Raw genomic sequence first — 21,017 nt, 5'->3', positions numbered from 1 at the left:
CGTCTCCCGGCATGTCTGCTGCCAGGAGGCCACTAGTGGCTATTAAGTATAAAGCATTACCCCTGACATTATATTTAATTTAGCAATAGACCCTTTTGACAAGCAGTTACATGGGTAATTCCTTCCCTTTTTTTGCTAATTTTTCCATTAATTATAGAAGTGACTCCAACTTAATTCCATTGTCTGTTGGAGTCTGCGGTAGTCTGACATCCGTAGAGAAAATATATCGAAACGCATCTGGTGTGTGGCTTTGACCGTTAATATTTTTCCCTAAACCTGATGTTATTATACAAAAGTTTGGATAATGTGAACTGTGGTTTTACTAATTTTTCATTAAAAGCTGGATTTTCTCACAAGCTGGATCATTTTTCCTTCACCGGTAGTCTGACACCCACCTCATCCGGTGGCTCGGATTCTGCTTTGCTTTCCCCGTGCTTTATGGATGTTCAGCTCAATAAGTCCGTCACTGCGCGGAGGGCTGATTTCTATTACAATAAAGATGTTGTCCACTACTTTGATATTGATGACCTATCCCAAAACCCAGCACCCTTAAGGGGGCTTTACACGCAACGATATCGCTAACGATATGTCGTCGGGGTCACGGAATTCATGACGCACATCCGGCGTCGTTAGCAACGTCATTGCGTGTGACACCTATGAGCGATCAAAAATACTCACCTAATCGTTGACACGTCGTTCATTTTCAAAAAATCGTTGCTGGTGCTGGACGCAGGTTGTTCATCGTTCCTGAAGCAGCACACATCGCTACGTGTAACACCCCGGGAACGACGAACAACAACGTACTTGCATTCTGCCGGCAACGAGGTGGGCGTGTGTTACGTCACCACCAGAGTCCGCTCCAGCGACTTCTGCTCCGATCACCAGGCGACGCCATGTTTTTGCCGTGGATGGTGCTGGTGGTGGGAGAGGAGTCGATGCCAGCGGCACCGGTAGGCGCAGGCTCCGATCATCCACTGGGCTGGGTTATCTTGGGATCTGCAGTACCACTGGCTGACTGTGGGTGGCGTGTGCCTTCCAGCTGAAGTTACCAGCGTTCAGCTACAGCCAATGGGAAAACACCACACCCTTCTTAGCTCCCCTCCTGTCTGCTGACCTCTGCCAGAGATAGTTCTGATTTCCTGGCTCCTGGTCCGCCCTATTCTGTTTTGTGATTCCTGTGTGCTGACTTCTGCGTGTTTTCTGACTACCCTTCTGCCTGCTGTTTTTGTACCTCGCTGCCCGATCCGGATTTGACACTGCTACGTTTTCTGATCAACGTCCTTGCCTGCCGATTCTGTCCCTGTTCTGCTATTCCTGGTCTGACCCTGCCTGACGACTACTCTCATCGGACTGCAGCCTTCCATAGGTAGTGATCTCCAGGGCCCTGTGTAATTCCAAATCCCTGTATATGGGTTAAAGGGTTTCAGGGTTCTGGGGGTCCTGCTTGGTGAGTGGCTTCCCTCTAACCTGTCCATTACATCCCATCTGAGTCCATTGATCCAGGCAGGCGTTACAGCATGTTGTTAATGCGGCTGGTCTCCACCCCTCCGCTGCTATTGGCGGGCCGCTGTGTGACGTCGCTGTGACAGCGGACGAACCTCCCCCTTAAAAAAGAGGTTGTTCGCCGCCCACAGCGACATCGCTAGGAAGGTAAGTACGTGTGATGCTTCCAAGCAATACTGTGCGCCACGGGCAGCGATTTGCCCGTGACGCACAAGCGACGGGGGCGGGTGCTTTCACGAGCGACATCGCTAACGATGTCGCTGCATGTAAAGCAGGTTTTACTCATCAGTTCCCATTGCAACCCAATAAAAAGAGTATCTGGAGCTGAAACACTGTACAGTGGCCGTTCTCAGGTACTGCAGCTCAAATCTGCTTCACTTCAGTGGCAGATGAGTTGCAGTATCTGAGACTGGCCATTATACAGGAAAAGGAGCTGTCTGGGTTGTGCCGTGCACCGTTCACAAATGGCCGATTCTGGAGCTGATAACAGCTGGATATTTGGGCCCCAACAATCTGATATTGATGACCTATTCTAAAACTATTTAGTAGCAAACAGCTCCTTTAAGGACAAAATGATTAAAAACTTGACTAAAAAAACAAAAAGGCTCTGAACCGTGAGTGAGAATGCTGAGATTGAGTGTGTTAAAACAACGGAGGAGTATTGAGGAATTGCGGCTACCCAATGTGTAGATTTTGCATTAAAAATACAAAATAACCCAAAACTAATGTAAAAAAAATCCTCTACAGAACATAAAAAATTGTAAAAAATAGGTTTTACTGTTCAAAAAGTCTTTAAAGTCGCAAATTTATTTTTATTCTTCACCATTTTGAACACATTTTACTTTTATTTTATTGGCCTAATATTTATATTATACTCTATCTACAGAAAAAAAATCAATAATGTGCAAAAACCCCAAATTTCCTCTAATAATTGATATTTACACCCCCAAAAGACTCGCATTCAATGCGTCCAACATTTCAAGGCCGGATGAGATCAATATTAAAGCAGTGGACAAAAATGATTAAAAAAAAAACAACAAAAAAGCTCTAAACCACCAGTTCGAATTCCTTGGGGTACTTTGCACGTTGCGACATCGCTACTGCGATATCGTCGGGGTCAAATCGAAAGTGACGCACATCCAGCGCTGGTAACGACCTCGCAACGTGTAAAGTCTAGATGCGCCGATAAACGATCGCAAAAGCGTCGTAAATCGGCGATCTGTGTAGCGTCGGTTATTTTCATAATGTCGCTACATCAGAAGATACGATGTTGTTCCTCGTTCCTGTGGCACCACACATCGCTGTGTGTGAAGCCGCAGGAGCGAGGAACATCTCCTACCTGCGTCCCGCCTGCAATGCAGAAGGAAGGCGGTGGGCGGGATGTTTACGTCCCACTCAACTCCACCCCTCCGATTCTATTGGCCGAACATTATCGCTACGGCAGCTTCACACGCACTTACCTGCCCTGCGACGTCGCTGTGACGCCGCACGACCCTCCCCCTTAGGAAGGAGGCGGGTTGCCGGCCGGAGCGACGTCGCAGGGCAGGTAAGTGCGTGTGAAGCTGCCGTAGCGATAGTGTTCGCTACGGCAGCTATCACAAGATATCGCTTGTGCGACGGGGGTGGGTACTATCGTGCTCGGCATTGCTAGCATCGGCTAGCGATGTCGCAGCATGCAAAGTACTCCTTAGACTGAGGGCATTAGAATAAGGCCGGTGTCACACTTGCAAGTGCCTCGCGTGTATCTCGCACGAGTCTCATGTTGCATCACCCAGCACAGACTCACTCTCTCTTCACAGTAGCGGGTTGGTTGCATAGAGATGCATGCAACCAACCTGTGAGGAGATTGTGAGTCCAAGACAGGTGATGCAACGCGAGACTCGTGCGTGATACACGCGAGGCACTCGCAAGTGGGACACCGGCCTAATGGAGAAGACTGGAGTTTGGCGTTCAGGGACTTGCCGCTACCCAGAGTGCAAATTTTGCATTCTGTTAAAATCTAAAATTAAAACAAACCTTTAAAAAATCCTTTTTAAAAGCTAAAAAAAAATAAGTTTGGAAAATAAGTTAAGATGACTTATAAAAAAGTTGAATCGCAAATTTACTATTTTTCTTTGTACACATTTCTTCTTTTATTTTATATTTATACTGAATTTATAGAAAGAAAAAAATAAACTCTAAACCCCCCCCAAAAAGTTTTAAAAAAATCAATTTAAAAAGCTAAAAAAATAGTTTGTAAAAATAAGTTAAGATGACTTTTAAAAAGTTGATACAATCGCAGATTTTCTTATATTGCTGCTTTTGTTTTATTTTGATATTTTTTATTATTCTGAATTTATAGAAATAATAAAAATACATTCCAAAACCCCCCAAAAAATGTTTAAAAAAATCAATCTTAAAACCTAAAAAAGTTTGTAAAAATAAGATGACTTTTAAAAAGTTGATACAATCGCAGATTTTCTTTTATTGCTTCCTTTGTTTTGTATTATTTTATATTATACTGAATTTATTGAAAGACAAAAAAATAAATTCCAAAACCCCTAAAAAAGTTAAAAAAATCAATTTTCAAAGCTAAAAAAAGTTTGGAAAAATATGTTAAGATGACTTTTAAAAAGTTGATACAATCGCAGATTTTCTTATTTTGCTGCTTTTGTTTTATTTGTTATTTTAAATTATTATGAATTTATGGAAATAAAAAATACATTCCAAAACCCCCCAAAAAATGTTTAAAAAATCAATCTTAAAACCTAAAAAAGTTTGTAAAAATAAGATGACTTTTAAAAAGTTGATACAATCATAGATTTTCTTTTATTGCTTCCTTTGTTTTGTGTTATTTTATATTATACTGAATTTATTGAAAGACAAAAAAATAAATTCCAAAATGCCTAAAAAAAGTAAAAAAAAAATCACATTTCAAAGCTAAAAAAAAGTTTGTAAAAATAAGTTAAGATGAGTTTTAAAATGTTGATACAATGGCAGATTTTCTTTTATTGCTTTGTACCCATTTCTTCTTTTGTGTTATTTTATATTTATACTGAATTTATAGAAAGAAAAAAAATAAATTCCAAAACCCCCAAGACTCTTCTAATATGTGACGTCCCCCTCTACCCTCCACCCCCCCAAAAAAAGATTCCTCGGCATTAAATGCGTCTGAAGTTTCCAGGTATTTACGAGTTATTTTCAGCCTCACTTGTTTTATTTATTTAGACTTTTCTTTACATAAGCGGGGTCGGGTGAGATAGATGGCCGACGCGATTGAACTGAAGTTTTGGAACATTAATATAAATTGTGTACTAATTTCCCCCCAAAGCCTATATATATACGTTGTAAACCTAGAGATCTTTAACGCAGCTGCTTATTGCTAAACAGTGCCTTGTCCAGAAGGGGACAATCTGTGCCTCTAATTGCTGTCACTGAAGCCGAGATTCATTATGTGACTTTCCCATTAAAATGTGAGCATTAATTTGTATAATGAAATATCACCCGCTGCAGTGTTCATTAGCCATGCCCTACTGTATACTGAACATTGTTAGCTACCTAGAAACTGTAGTTAATTTTGCTAATGGATATTTCTCTACTTAGTGTTTGCTATGAAATTTATACTGTAACATTACCTCTTAAACTTTTAAAGAAAATTTAAATTCAATCAATTATTCCCAACAAAAAGTTTTGGGGATGTCATTAAGCCAGAAATCGCTAGCACTGCAGTGTTATGAAAAAAAGAAAGAAAAGGATTAAATTAACACAAAAAAAAATAACAGAAAAGCAAAAAAATAAGATAAACTATTTAGAAACAGTAGATGAATAAAAACGGAGTTTGACGACTTGATTCTGCCAAATACCAACTAAGGATAAAAGAAATTTAAAGGAAAGTCGACGGCAAGATGTTTTTGTTTTTTTACATTGTTTCTGATTATTTTTACATACCCTGAAATTTAGTTATATTATGTTAAATACTGAAGTTGAAATAAAAGGCATTCGATGTCCGCGTCTGTGATGGTGGGATATGGTTAAATGTTGGGAGTGTTGCCTTGTGTGTACATTAACCTGCAGACAGGACAATCACCCCCTGCAGTGCTTCTGTCCCTAGGTCTGGGAGAGGGGGGCCTGGAATCCACTCTGTCTGCTTACCTGGGGTATTATTCATTCAAGACAAACAGGAAGATTTATCCTCTGTGGGAGAAGCTGGGGCTACGGTCCGCACCCCAGAGAGACCTTAAGAAACCCAGGACTACTGGAGGATTGTGACTCATCCCCGGGGCATTTATCCCATTACTGGACTACTTTACCCTCTTTGTTGTGGATTATTTTATGGACCTTCTGATTTGCTTAGAATAAAGGATCTTTGGATTGTTCACTCCTCTCTTGCTCTGTTAATTGTGTGATATCGGAAAAGGACCCCGTGACAGGGTCTATTCATAATGATTGACTGATCATCCATTGCCCATCTGGATTTGCTAACTCTCACTTATTAGGTGTTCGAATCTGGAAATTCGTAAATGAAAGGCCTATTCCAGTCTCTAAATATTATAATCTATCCAATATATACTGGATAATCGGTGATGAGTACATTCCCATCTATAGACAATAGATTGAGTGGCAGGGAGCCTGGATGACCAGCTACTCCACTCAACTCTTTTTTGGTCTAGTCGGCATAAGTTCTCCGAGTCCTAGCATCACCCCTTTTTGACTGGGATACTGCTTTCATTGATGACCATGACCAGAGCAGAATACTTATTCTAAAGGCTCTATGCCTTGGCTCATACAGTAGGGTCATATGCACTAAGAGGGTGTATGGAGAGGGGTTGGTGAGATAAGACTTATTACAACACAAAGTCTGACGTTCCCACATTGTGCAGTGCAAGTGATAAGGAAAATGAGTTTTTCTTGAAGATGCAATATCTATGAAAATCTTCCTTTGAAGAATGAATATTTCCTAGAGGATATGCTATTGAAGGTTTGAACTTTTACGTGGATATGGAGTCTATAACGGGAATTGGGGGGGGGGGTTTCTACTTTTCTAGAACACCCTAGAATCTATAGCGATATTATCCTGGAATGATCTAGAATTTACAGTGAGCTTATTTTGGAAGTCTTTGGTATTTGTAATGAGACTGAGATTCCATAAATTTATAACAGTAGTGGCCTAGATTACACAGTAACTTAAAAATGGTACTGCCCTTGCCTGGCCTAGGATTTATGGCAATTCATTTTTGGATTCAACTGCAGATCTAGAATGTTTTACAATCTATAGTAGAACATTCTGAAATCTACCATACCACCACCCTATAAGTCTGATCACCCAGTATATTGGAGTTAATGTTTAATACCTTCACAGCGTTGGAGGCAACTTTTAGCTCGTGGGGTAACAGTACAAGGGATCTAAAGCGGGCTTTACACGCTACGACATCGCTCAAGTGATCTCGCTGGGGTCACGGAATTCGTGACTCACATCCGATCGCTTTAGCGATGCCGTTGCGTGTGACACCTATGAGCGATTTTGCATCGTCGCAAAAATGTTCAAAATTGCTCATCGATGACATGGGGGTCTATTCTCAAATATCGTTACTGCAGCAGTAACGAAGTTGTTCCTCGTTCCTGCGGCAGCGCACATCGCTCCGTGTGACACCCCAGGAACGAGGAAGCTCTCCTTACATGCCTCCCGGCCACAATGCGGAAGGAAGGAGGTGGGCGGGATGTTCATTCCGCTCATCTCCGCCCCTCCGCTTTTATTGGGCGGCGGTTCAGTGACGCTGCTGTGACGTCGCTGTGACGCTGAACGAACCGCCCCCTTAGAAAGGAGGCGATTCGCTGGTCACAGCGACGTCGCAGGTAAGGTAAGTAGTGTGACGGGTCCGGGCGATGTTGTGCGACACGGGCAGAGATTTGCCAGTGTCGCACAACCGATGGGGGCGGGTACGCACGCTGGCGATATCGGTACCAATATTGCAGTGTGTAAAGCGACCTTAAGAGTGGACAGATTGGTTGGTGACCATCAGTGAGATATCTGTCTATTAATCACTGTGGTCATCTTTAAGGGATGAGCTACACTTGACATGAAAGCTACCTGCTGGATTAAAAATTCTCAAGGTTCAGATGATATAGTTGAGAATTTGGGCTTCTCTTAGCTGAAGACAATGGGCTAGCTGAAGATATGTACATTCTTAATGTCAAACTCTTACATTTCATGAATAACTGGACATAGAAATGCGATGATTCACTTCCTATAAGACACTTCTCCAGTTATTGACGTAATCTCCTAGACATGAAGGACTAAAATTAAGTAGCTTTTAGGGTAAAACTAATCACAATGTACCAGGGACACAATATATTCAATGTCCACATCATAAACATTCATCTATTCGATCAGGAGATGATCACAACTATCAAGTCTATCCATATAAAACCCATACATACATGGCCTGACTATCTGATACAGTCACTAGGCTGGGACATAGTTGCCTAGCCTAGGGGAGAGGTAACGATTACTTAGAAAAAACAAAAGTGGTGAATATTAAGGCTTCTTGTGATGTGCATCACCCTAAGGTTGATGGTTATGGCACAAGGTCAGAGGGATAGGCAAATCTCCCCACCTTAAATGTTGGTTAGAAGCTTCCTAATTCCATCCATTTGATCAGTAGATGATCACAACTATCAAGTTATCCATATTAAACCCATACATACATGGCCTGACTCTATCTCATACAGTCACTAGGCTGGAACTTAGTTGCCTAGCCTAGGGGAGAGGTAACGATTACTTAGAAAAAACAAAAGTGGTGAATAATAAGGTTTCTTGCAATTGCATCATCCTAAGGGTGATGGTTATAGCACAAGGTCAAAGGGATAGGCAAATCTCTTCACCTTCAATGTTGGTGAGCCAACAACCTAATCTGTCAACCATAATTTTGCCAAATGCATGATTCTCTAACTTTGGACACTTTGACCATCTATCTCATTAGAAAACTTCTTGGGTTTGGGGGAGGTAGACTTTCTTATGTGGTGGTGACCTTCCATGGTACAATGACTGGTAGAACCCTACTTCTAGTATGGACATGAGACCTCACATAAAAACCAGATTCAAGGTAATGCTACGTTCTCATCCCGGGATCAGGTCTTACCTGTATGTATCCTCAAATGCACCTTTAGGTGATGTGAAGTCCTAAAGGTTTTCCCACAGTAAGGACAGTCCTTCATAGCTGAGCCAAGGTTTCTGTCCCTCATCATAGCTTGCTGCTGTGCTCCTGTACATCTTCCAGTGTCGTCCCCCATATCTGTAACACAGAGACGATCACTTCTAACATCACTTCAGCCAGACGCTGGTTAATTATAGCAGGGACGGTATCAGTACTCTGCCTGTCTGTTTCATTTGTTCTGTCAATTCTTGTGATTGTGATTCTTGGGGATAATTTCATCTTTTTAATCATTATTTTAAGCAGCATATGGTATCTTAATAGTGAACGGAGTTATAGAAGAAAAGAACCAGCTGTGGAGGCAGATGCCGGGATTTTTTTTTCTAGGCACCAAGAACCCAAAAGTTTGAAATGAGAAGAACTCTGGCATAATCATGTACATTATCTGTACCTTACATGATTGTGATGAATTACTCCCTTGGATCTAATCAACGCGAGGGAAGGGCGGCTAGACTTAAACTGGATCACCCCCTAATATTACTGTGATTTTTGCCCAAATTGGAAAATCTCAATGAAAATAGACTCATCCTAGACACAAGCTCTACTTCATATGGGCCCTGAAAAGCTTTGAAAGTATTTTTCTCCACAATTTTTTAATATATATATATATATATATATATATATATATATATATATATATAAAAAAATATGTAATGTCTTTTACTACAAATGAGGTTTTTTAAATCCCTGAAGTCAGATGTTATTACGGCAAGATCCTATCACCAAGTCAGACCTGTACGGTAACATTATAGTGAGCACAATGGTAACTAACAGACCGGACATTCAGCGTCTCCCACTCACACCACTTCCTCATCTCAATTCCTATCTGTCGGTGTCCCCCATGGTTCCGTTTTTGGACCCCTCCTCTTTTCCATTTACACTTTCGGCCTGGGCCATGTGATAGTCTTTCAGTATCATCTCTTTGCTGATGACACACAGATCTACCTCTCTGGACCTGACATCACCTCCCTACTAACCAGAATCCCACAATGTCAGTCTGCTATTTCATCTTTCTGCTCTGCGCGATTCCTAAAGCTTAACATGGACAAAACTGAAATCATCATCTTTCCTCCTCTTCTCTCAACCCCTCCAACAAGCCTTTCCATCAAAGTTGATGGCTGCTCACTCTCCCCAGTCTCGAAGTTCGTTGCCTCGGAGTAACCATCAACTCTGCTCTCTCCTTCAAGCCACACATCCAAGCCCTCTTCCCCTCATGCCGATTACAACTCAAAAATATCTCCCGGATCCGTGCTTTCCTTAACAAAGAATCAGCAAAAACACTAGTGCATACCCTCATCATCTCCCACCTCGATTACTGCAACTTCCTGCTCTGTGGCCTCCCTTCCAACACTCTTGCACCCCTCCAATCTATCCTAAACTCTGCGGCCTGATTAATCCACCTCTCCCCTCGCTATTCCCCAGCATCTCCTCTCTGCCAATCTCTTCACTGGCTTCCCATTGCCCAAAAACTCCAGTTGAAAACTGTAACTATGACATACAAAGCCATCCACAACCTGTCTCATCCATACAGCTGTGACCTAATTTCCTGGTAGCTACCTGCATGCAACCTCAGATCCTCACAAGACCTCCTTCTTTTCTCCTCTCTTCCCACAATTGCATACAAGATTTCTCCCGTGCTTCCCCCATACTCTGGAATGGTCTACCCCAACATGTCAGACTCTCACCTACCGTAGAAACTTTCAAAAGGAACCTGAAGACCCACCTCTATCAACAAGCCTACAAGCTACAATAACCCTCAGACCAGTACACCACTGCACAACCAGCTCTGTCCTCACCTACTGTACCCTCGCCCATCCCCTGTAGACTGTGATCCCTCGTGGGCAGGGTCCTCTCTCCTCCTGCAGACTGTGAGCCCTCACGGGCAGGGACCTCCCTCCTCCTGTACCAGTCTGTTTTTGTAATGTTCATTGCAGAGCTGAATGTAATGTTCCACTCTGCAAAGACCAATATTATCTGGAAAAGGAATGTTCTGGATCAGGGGCGGACATACCATGCATGCAGCCTGTGCAGCGCACAGGGTTTCAAAAGGTTTAAAGACCTATCTCTACTAGAGATGAGTGAACTTTTGGAAGTTCAGCACATACAGTTGAACCTTGAAAAAAAGTTTGTTTTTTTTTTACCCCGACTTGTTCCGAATCTCAATGGAAGTCTGCAATGGGCAGTTTGTGTGTCCGCCCACATGCAGCCAGCCATAAGCAGATCATTTCCGGAAGCAGGTGGATGGGGTTTTTCAAATTTTTTGTGTGTGTGTACACCGCATCTGATCACGCTGATTTTACTCCCAGTGTGTGCCGTTCAAAAACTGCATGACGTTCGCACCTGGCTGTGCACCGCTCATACCCAAGCACAGTGCTGTTCGCTGAAGTGGTTTGCACTCGTAACTCACTCGAACTTCAAACCCAAACTTTGTTTTTTGGAAGTCTGTTTCCGAATTCTGAACATCGAACCTCGGGTTCGCTCATCTCTACCTCCAAAGCACATAGCATCATGAATAACGATGAACGCGTAGGGTGCATAAAATGTTGTTGCACATGGACCCCTTCTATATCCACTCTTGCTCTCGATTCAATGTTTCCTTCCCACCTTTGATGTTCAGTGCTCTTCATTTCCCTATATACCTTCTCCAACCTATCTACTTCCCATGACCGTCCGTCTCTGACGATGTAGTTGGGCCTCATCACTGCCCGGGTCCTTTAAACATTACTATGCCCACCACCCAGGGAGATATGGTGGCTGCTTCAACGACCTGAGCAAAATAAGGCGTTATGGATGGTTTTTCCCGTGGTGGCTTCTGCGCAAGAAATCACAGGCGGCTTCGTTTTCACATATAAGACAGTAATGTGCTGAAGCATGCATCCCTTCAGAGGCCAAAGGACCCATTTGGCCCTCGTTGGGTGAATGTAGTCGTATGTGTCTGGCCATTGGCACACATAGACAGAAAAGAGGGGGACTGAAGATGGTTGGAAAGTGCTTGCAAAATGTATGGCAAATTACTTTCTAGCACTGCAATCCTTGCCTAAGAAACTGGTCACTGCTGATAGACCACTAGCGGACACAGACAGAAGAAGGGACCGCTGCAAGAACAATATACGGGCCCTTTGCCACCCAAAAGGTCGTCAAAATACCCAATTCCACCAATTTTATAGGTAGAAATGGCGCCCCTACGTCTTGGGCCCCTGTGTGGCTGCACCGATGATATGTCCACCCCTGTGTTTGGATCCTTGCCATCCTGGCTGGTCAGTTGACCACCGCTGTTCTCCATTTGTCTTGTGACCGTTTTATATATCACATGTGATAAAGTAGGATTGGGGGGGGGTTGTGCCTTTTTAGGAGAAAAAGACTAAAATGTAAAAAATCCTGTGAATCCTAATGGTCCAATTGCAAATTTCTAGAACTTATTTTTCCATTTTATAACCTTTTAAATGCTTAATTTAGCCTGAATATGAATTGTACAGGTTTTTTGCCTCCCCCGAAAAAATTGCAAATGATATTGCCATGATCATAAACTACAATGATTAATAAATATTAGAAACTAAAATGATTAATACATTTCAGAAACTAAAATGATTAAATATTGGAAACTAAAAAATGATTACTAAATATTGGAAACTAAAATGATTAATAAATATTGGAAACTAAAATGATTAATAAATATTGGAAACTAAGAATGATTAATAAATATTGAAAATTAAAATGATTAAATATTGGAAATTAAAATGATTAATAAATATTGAAAACTAAAATGATTAATAAATTTCAGAAACTAAAATGATTATATATTGGAAACTAAAATGATTTATAAATATCAAATATTAAAATGATTAACAAATATCAGAAACTAAAATGATTAAATATTGGAAACTAAAATGATTAAATATTGGAAACTAAAAATTCTTAATAAATATTGGAAACTAAAATGATTAATAAATATCAGAAAGTAAAATGATTAATAAATATTGAAAACTAAAATGATTAATAAATATTGGAAACTAAAGTGATTAAATATCATAAACTAAATTGATTAATAAATATTGGAAACTAAAATGATTAATAAACATCAAACTCAATTGATTAATTAATATTGGAAATTAAAATGATTAAATATCGGAAACTAAAATGATTAATAAATATCGGAAACTAAAAATGATTAATAAATATCAAACTAAAATGATTAATAAATATTGAAAACTAAAATGATTAATAAATATCAGAAACTAAAGTAATTAAATATAAACTAAATTGATTAATAAATATTGGAAACTAAATTGATTAATAAATATTGGAAATTAAAATGATTAAATATCGGAAACTAAAATGATTAATAAATATCGGAAACTAAAATGATTAATAAATATTGGAAATTAAAATGATTAATAAATATTGGAAGCTAAAATGATTAATAAATATCGGAAACTAAAATGATTAATAAATATTGGAAACTAAAATGATTAATAAATATTGGAAACTAAAATGATTAATAAATATCGGAAACTAAAATGATTAATAAATATTGGAAACTAAAATGATTAATAAATATCGGAAACTAAGATAATTAATAAAATATTCTACAAAACTTGAAATCTATTCTCCAGTTGAGTCAAGATGTTGCAAAATGTTTGCACTAAATCTGAAAAATATCAGGTTCCAAATGGTTAAAAAAATATTAAGGAAAATACAAACCAATAAGCGGCTAAATATCCAATAAAAAAATTGCCTTTTTGTATTTCTATTGAAAGAACTTCCATCTTCATTCCGCATAGCGCATTATAAATGGGATTCGCCTTTATTCTCATTCCCTTCTTTTTTTTGTAACATACATTTTTAAATAGAGCAGCTGCCGTCACTGTGCCGCTCGCCGGCGATTTCTCTATGCAAACAGTATTTGGCACTAAATGCATATAAATGCACACTGGTATACGTCCGCTCCATAGCCGGTATTGATCATTAATAGCTTTCGAATGCTAGCAGTTTAATTAATGTGAGCACGGGAACATTACTTCATTGAATTGTCTCAGCCATATGTGTCGGGAACAAATTCTATTGTTATCTTATCAATATTTACACAGCTGGAAAATTAACTAGGACCCGTTGAAGAAAAAAAAATCTTTCATGCACGGATGGCGTAAAACACTCCCTGCTCCGAGAATCGCTCATAAATGACAATGTAACTGTATAGAGTGGGAAAAAAAATAATAATAAAAAAATAAAAATGGAAGATGATTTTGGGTTTACGGGAAGAGAAGTTCCAAGATGGAAATTTAAAGAGGCTTTAAGAAAAAAAAAAAAAAGTTTATTTAAAAAATACCTTAAAGGTAGCGAAGGATAGGAATGTTGTGAACCGTAAAATATTTGTATAAGACAAAAAAAACGTAAGTAATAAATGAAATTCTAGGACTTGGGATGATTTCAAAATACCTGGAAATTAGCGAAGCAATTAAATGTCATCTTCTGTGAAACGTTTTTTTTTTTTGTAAACTTTTTCATTTTGAAATACCGGGACTACTGTTCATTATGATTTTGGTGAGCTAGAAAATGTATGTAGGACGTAGAAGGGTTGCGGGAGAAAGCCCCTGGCATTGTATAGGTTGTTGTGATGGGGAGACTAGAATGGCACAGGGACCCCTAAGCTGACCCTAAAATTGGGGACCCTGTGCTGTCCATTATCCCGATGGTAGACCTGAAGGTGGTCAAGGTTGAGCCTCCAATGTGGCCTTGTCTCCTATCCTGGCCCTGACGACTAAAGGCCCCGTTACACGCTACGATTTACCTGACGATATGTCGTCGGGGGTCACGGTTTTCGTGACGCACGTCCGTCGTCATTAGCGATGTCGTTGCATGTGACACCTACGAGCGACTCCGAACGATCGCAAAAGTAGCGAAAATCGTTGATCGTTGACACGTCGTTCATTTTCAAAATATTGTTCGCCGTTGCGACCACAGCAGACATATTGCTACGTTTGACACCCTCCCAATGACGAACAATATCGTTAGTGCGTCCGTCATCAGCGACGCGGGCGTGTCATTACGAGCAATGCTCCACGCCTCCTCCGCTCTGATTGGTGTCACGCCAGGGTGTATATTGCTATGGACAATTATACACCTCTGACGTTGCCAGAATCGTTGGGAGGAATGTTGTGTGACGGTGTCCACACGACCGCCTTGGTCAAACAATATATCGCTGAACGATGTAGCGTCTTTTGTGAGATGTGTACGAGTGACCGCTACAAAACGACTTATGAGCCATCTCGGCAAATCGTAGCAACGATCTGGGCGTGTTGCATCGCTAACAAGATCGCTAGTGATATCGTTGCACGTAAAGCGGCCTTAAGTTCTTACCACCCAAGGGACTGACCAGGACGGCGATCCCACCAAAAAACCCTCCAACACAGAACAATGGACGGGGTAAACCAAAACTCACACACCTAAAACCTTCACCAGGGAATAACCAAAGGTGCACGGGTAAGGGTACAAAGAAAAGGGGGTAATAAGAATGGCTTACTACAAACAAAACCGATAGCAACAGATTTGAAAAAAAGCAGAAAGCAACTGACACATCTTCACTGCTCCTGGGCTAGCTCCAACTGAGTGGAATATCCAGCAATCTCTCCAGGAAGCAGAGGGATTATATACCGGCCAGAAATGAGCAACTGCCGGCAGCTGAGTAAGTCTGCTGCAGCACAAGAGAAGAGATTGACCCTAAAGTGCCCAACGGAAAACAAGAACATTGAAATCTGAACGGTCTTGGTGGTAATAGAGAATGCTGATCCTGAGCCTGTATACACGTGATAGTTGTATAGGAATAGCAAAACATGGCTGCTTTCTTCACAAAACAGCGCCACACCTGTCCGTGGGTTGTGTGTGGTACTGCAACTCAGCCCTATTCACTGCGCTGTTCACCTTCAATACCAGTCACACACTCTGGACTGCAGTGACACTATTTTTTGGAATTAAATTGCCGTTTTTTGTTTTTTTTTCAATAAATTGATTGAGTCCTAGTTAAATCATGTAGGAAATCTGACAACCATCACTAGGCACAAGATATTTGCTGGCAACCGTTACAACACTCTCAGGGGAATTGAAAAAAATGACTTTCTACATATTGCACCCAAACATACATTTACCCCTTCATCACACTAATCTCATGGGTACTGTCACTTCCCCCATGAGATCAGTGGCAGAAGCAGAACCAGGTTCAGAGAAAAAGCCAATCCCCAAAAATTCAAAGGGGCTGCCTCATATTAAATGGGCACATTTGTAAAATGTTTGTTAAAATGAGCCAATTTACAATTTACCTCTTAGGCTAGGTTCACATTTCCGTTGTTTATGATCACTCACAATCCGCTGTTCTGATAAACAACGCAATCCGTTTGGCGGATTCCGTTGTTTCCTATAGACTTGTATGAGCGGCGGATTGTGACTGATGCCCTTGCGTTGTATCCGCCGCCCGACTGATCAGTCGTGGAACGACTGACCGTTGGGCGGCAGGAATGCAGCATGTAGTGTTTTTTGAGCAGCGGAATCCTTTTGATTGCTCTCAAAAGTCGGCGGCCAGCTATTGTGAACGATCACTCATTTTACAACGGAATCCGCTTTCTCGTGACAATGAATTCCAATTCTTGTCACCCGTTGTACAACGCATCAGTCACAAGCGTCAAGCAACGCATGTGACTGATGCAAAACAACAAAAATGTGAACCTAGCCTTATTAAAAATCCTCTCCTTTCCCAAGAACAGAGGGAGATTTTGTCATTGTTTTTTGTTCATTGCCTAGGTTATTGACCATCTCTGCAGTCTATCACAGGGGTGGACATATCATTGGTGCAACCGCACAAGGGCCCAAGGTGTAAGGGGGCCCATTTACGCCTCCAATGCAGGAGGATTTTGTACATTTTGATGAACTATTGGACTGTAAAGGTCCCATATATTGTCCTTGCACAGATTCCTTCTTCTGTCTGTGTCTGCCAGTGACATAGTAACATGGTTTCTAAGGCTGAAGGAAGACCTTATGTCCATCAAGTTCAGCCTATTTTTAGTGCCGCTGTTCTGCAGTGTTGAACCTGTGGAAGGCAAAATCCCAGTGGAAGCCAATTTTCTTCATAGGGAAAAAAATTATTTCCCGACTCCTAAGCTGGGTCAACTATCTACCTGTAATATTATGTTATTCATAACCTTCTATACTGTTGCTATCAAGAACAGCATCCTTTCCTCTCTTAAATTCGTTCAAAGAGTTGGCCATCACCACTTCCTCATGAAGAGAGTTCCAGAGCCTCACTGCCCTTACCATGAAGAACCCTATGGACTATCAGTAGTGACCAGTTTCTTAGGCAAAGATCGCAGTGCTTGAACGAAATTTGCCATATAGTTTGCAAGCACTTTCCAGCCATCTTCAGTCCCCTGCGCTCCTCCAAGGCAGAGCTGTCTCGGCTTGCAGCATTGCCGAGCACACATTTTGGACCTGTGGAGTCAGCCATCAGAAACAAGGGGCCAGGAAGCCAGGAGACAATAAAAACGGGAGCCAATCTTTAACTTCCTACTTGCTACGTTCCCGGAAACATTCTGGTGGCTCCCAGAAAAAGGAGAGAGTTCCAAAACTCTGAGAAGATTTGTCAAATCTGTGGACACATGCTGAAACCGTCCGAAACCTCCCAGAATGCAAAACTTTCTTGGTTCCTTAGTGAACAAAAGGGCACGAACTGTGGCACAGAAGATGCTTGGATGGGTCGAGTAGGGTGCACAGCCTATAAAAGAGGCCATAGCTATGGGACAACAATTTTCAAAACCCAGTAACTTGCTTCTTGCCAAGTTTCTGAAAACATTCTGGTGGCTCCCAGAAAAAGGAGAGAGCTCCAGAACTCCAGGAAGAGTTGTCAAATCTGTGGATGCATGCTGAAACCTTCCAAAACCTCCCAGAAGGCAAAGGTTTCTTGGTTCCTTTGTGAACAGAAGGGCACAAACTGTGGCACAGAAAATGCTTGGGTGGGACGTATAAAGTGCACAGCCTATAAAAGAGGCCATAGCTATGGGACAACAATTTTCGAAACCCAGTAACTTCCAACTTGCCAAGTTCACGAAAACATTCTGGTGGCTCCCAGAAAAAGGAGAGGTCTCCAGAACTCCTGGAAGAGTTGTCAAATCTGTGGACGCATGCTGAAACCTTCTGAAACCTCCTGGAATGCAAAACTTTCTTGTTTCCTTTGTGAACAAAAGGGCACCAGCTGTAGCATAGAAAATACTTCGGTGGGACATGTAAAAGAGGCTATAGTTATGGGAAAACAATTATCAAAACCCAGTAACTTCTCAGAAGGCCATAGTTATGGGAAAACAATTTTCAAAACCCAGTAACTTCTCAGAACACCAACTTGAAAATTTGCCAAGTATGGTTTATCGATGCAGTATCTACAGATAGTCCAACCATCGGACAGATAATTGTTCAAATAATTATTATTTATTATTATAGCGCCATTTATTCCATGGCACTTTACATGTGAAAAGGGGGTACACATAGAAAGGACATGTACAATTATCATAATCTAAACAAGTCACAGACCGGTACAGGAGGGGAGAGGACCCTGCCCGCGAGGGCTCACAGTCTACAAGAGATGGGTAAGGATACAGGTGAGGGTAGAGATGGGCGTGTGGTGTCATAATGGACTGAGGGTTACGGCAGGCTGTAGGCTTATCGGAAGAGGTGCGTCTTCAGGTTCCTTTTGAAGCTTGTCAAGGTAGGCGAGAGTCTATGTTGTGGCAGAGCACTCTAGAGTATGGGGGAGGCACGGGAGAAATCTTGAATGTGATGGTGGGAAGAATAGATGAGAGGGGAACAGAGAAGGAGATCTTGTGAGGATCGCAGGTTATGTGTAGGTAAGTACCAGGAGACTAGGGCACAGATGTAAGCAGGAGACAGGTTGTGATTGGTTTTGTAGGTCATAAGTTAGGGTTTTGAACTGGAGTCGTTGGGCAATGGGAAGCCAGATGCTTCCTGATTGACTCTGGAGGTATAAAGTAGGAGGGTTAGAAGCACTGGACATGAGATTCTCTTGACTGATATAAGCCAAAAGGAACGGGGGAATTTTAAATCCCTCACAAAGCAAGAGGTTGTGATAACATTATGTCGAGTAACTCTGTACAGCAAGTCCGAGGGGGGAACAGGACATCGAGAGTTGGGGGCTGCGAGCGGGATAATGAGGGCTGAATGCCGGAGAAAGCCACCAACCCTCATAAGGATCCTCTCTCCCTGTAAGGAGAGATGTTTAGATAGATTCAATTTGCAGTAATAAAATTACATAAATATGGGATAAACATTTTAAATCTGCCTTTGACATGGTTTACAAATAGATATGACACAAAAAGCCGTACATCATGGGGTAATTTAAGTGTTTGTAGAACTGTTTATGAAATTGGCTTGTTAAAGTTTAACTTTTCAAGGCCCCTAAATTTAAAAAAAAAAAAATAATCGACTTTGATAAAAAATGTTTTTACCTTTTTTTTTCATGAATTTTTTTTTAATTTATAAACACAGAATACAAGGAAACGAACCCCGTAATTTTTTTTTTCCTTGGCATCAAACTAAATTTTGAGGACAAACAGCTTGAAGATGTAAAGCGCAAATTTAATAGGGAAGAACAAAACATAATTCTGATGGGGGATTTTTTTTTTTTTTTTATATAAAGCCATGTAGATATGGTAATGACCTAGTGAGACAATTCAGAAGGCTTTATAAGAATCAACAAAGGCCCAAGACACACACACAGAGGTATGTGGGTGGCCAGGAGATGTGGCCTTTAAGATATTCCATGCTATAAGCTTCTTAAGGAGAACGAGTTCTTCTGACGCTCATGAATAAAGAACCATTGGTGTCTTGGGCACAATACAAAGCTGCAGGTCGCCATTTTTATCACGTAAAAGAGGCGTAAGCTGCATCATCTCTAATGTCTGGGGATATTTTGTGACTTAACCCGCAGCCTATAGAACCTTCTTTGAGTTGCAGATACATTTTAAGGGAATTTTTCCATTATGGTCGTTGACGTTAGAGACAAATTAAGTGACGGACATTGACACTGAAGGGTATTAACGCTAAAGGATGTAATTAGTCAACCTACATATTTTGGTCTATAGGGGTTGTGTTACAGAATTTAAGCTATTTTCAATGCCCAAATGTGGACCTGGTGGTGCGGGAAATATTTCGAAAGGCTCAACCGGCAGCCATCAATCACATCATTTCACCATATAACTAGTGTCAATGTGTAAACGTGTGTTTGGTTGTTCTCCAGCCCTACGATACAGCATAGAAGTATTCACCTACGGATGACTGACACGTCATTAACACATGCATATAAAAAGAAACTATGAAATGTAAAAAAAATGTAGACAAAAACAGGGAATGTTCAATGACTAAAGGCCCGTCACACGCAACGACGGATCTAACGATATATCGCTGGGGTCACGGATTCCGTGACGCACATCCGGCATCGTTAGCGACGTCGTTGCATGTGACATGCATGAATGACCGTTAACGATGGAAAATACTCACCAAATCGTCCATCGTCATTCATTTTCATAAAATCGTTGATTGTAGAGGACGTAGGTTGCTCGTCGTTCCCGAGGCAGCACACATCGCTACCTCGGGAACGACGACCTACAGCTTACCTGCGGCCGCCGGCAATGAGGAAGGAAGAAGGTGGACGGGATGTTACGGCCACTCATCTCCGCCCCTCCGCTTCTATTGGGCAGCCGCTTGGTGATGCCGCTGTGACGTTGCACGAACCGGCCCCTTAGAAAGGAGGCGGTTCGCCGGCAACAGCAACGTCGCTAGACAGGTAAGTACGTGTGACGGCTCCTAACAATTTTGTGCGCCATGGGAAACGATTTGCCCGTGACGCACAAACGACGGGGGCGGGTACGCTCACTAGCGATATCGCTGCATGTAACATCCCCTTTAGAAATGGTGTTTTGGTGAAATGTGGATGTAACTGAGAGTCTGAACAGCAAACGTTTTGCAGGGTGGTGCTTAAAGGGAACCTGTAGTGTAGGGTTTTTTTTTATATTAAACCGCCCCCAATGTGTTCTAAATGATGCAATGTACATCACTAACATGGTTTAAAAAAAAAAATCCATGTTTTTATCTTAAAAAATGACTTTATATGCTTTGGTGAATGCAGTAAATACCTTAGGCTTCAGTCATAGGGGCGGGGCTTTTGCTGGGATCAGTCACTGTCACTCAAGTTCAGGTATGATTCTTTTTTTTAACTTATTCACGCCCCCAGTATTGTAATTGATTAGACCACAGGTCCTTCACTATCACTTC

The 21,017-nt window shown here is 41.4% G+C and overlaps 1 protein-coding gene across 5 annotated transcripts in view; it reads right to left on the bottom strand.

Moving 5' to 3' along the window:
• The window catches only part of ZNF536 (zinc finger protein 536), an 841,915-nt gene that overhangs the window by 329,373 nt on the left and 491,525 nt on the right, over positions 1-21,017 (bottom strand). For 4 of the 5 annotated variants that reach the window (XM_075326157.1, XM_075326156.1, XM_075326160.1 and 1 more), the window contains exon 6: positions 8,622-8,774. The exons of the other annotated variant lie outside the window; for it this stretch is intronic. In XM_075326157.1, the coding sequence (XP_075182272.1) occupies positions 8,622-8,774 (153 nt within the window). The remainder of the gene's footprint in view (positions 1-8,621; positions 8,775-21,017) is intronic. 5 annotated transcript variants of the gene reach the window in all.

Source organism: Anomaloglossus baeobatrachus, chromosome 10, assembly GCF_048569485.1.
Source record: "Anomaloglossus baeobatrachus isolate aAnoBae1 chromosome 10, aAnoBae1.hap1, whole genome shotgun sequence".
Classification (NCBI taxonomy): Eukaryota; Metazoa; Chordata; class Amphibia; order Anura; family Aromobatidae; genus Anomaloglossus; species Anomaloglossus baeobatrachus.
This window is presented reverse-complemented; position numbering and strand designations above follow the sequence as displayed.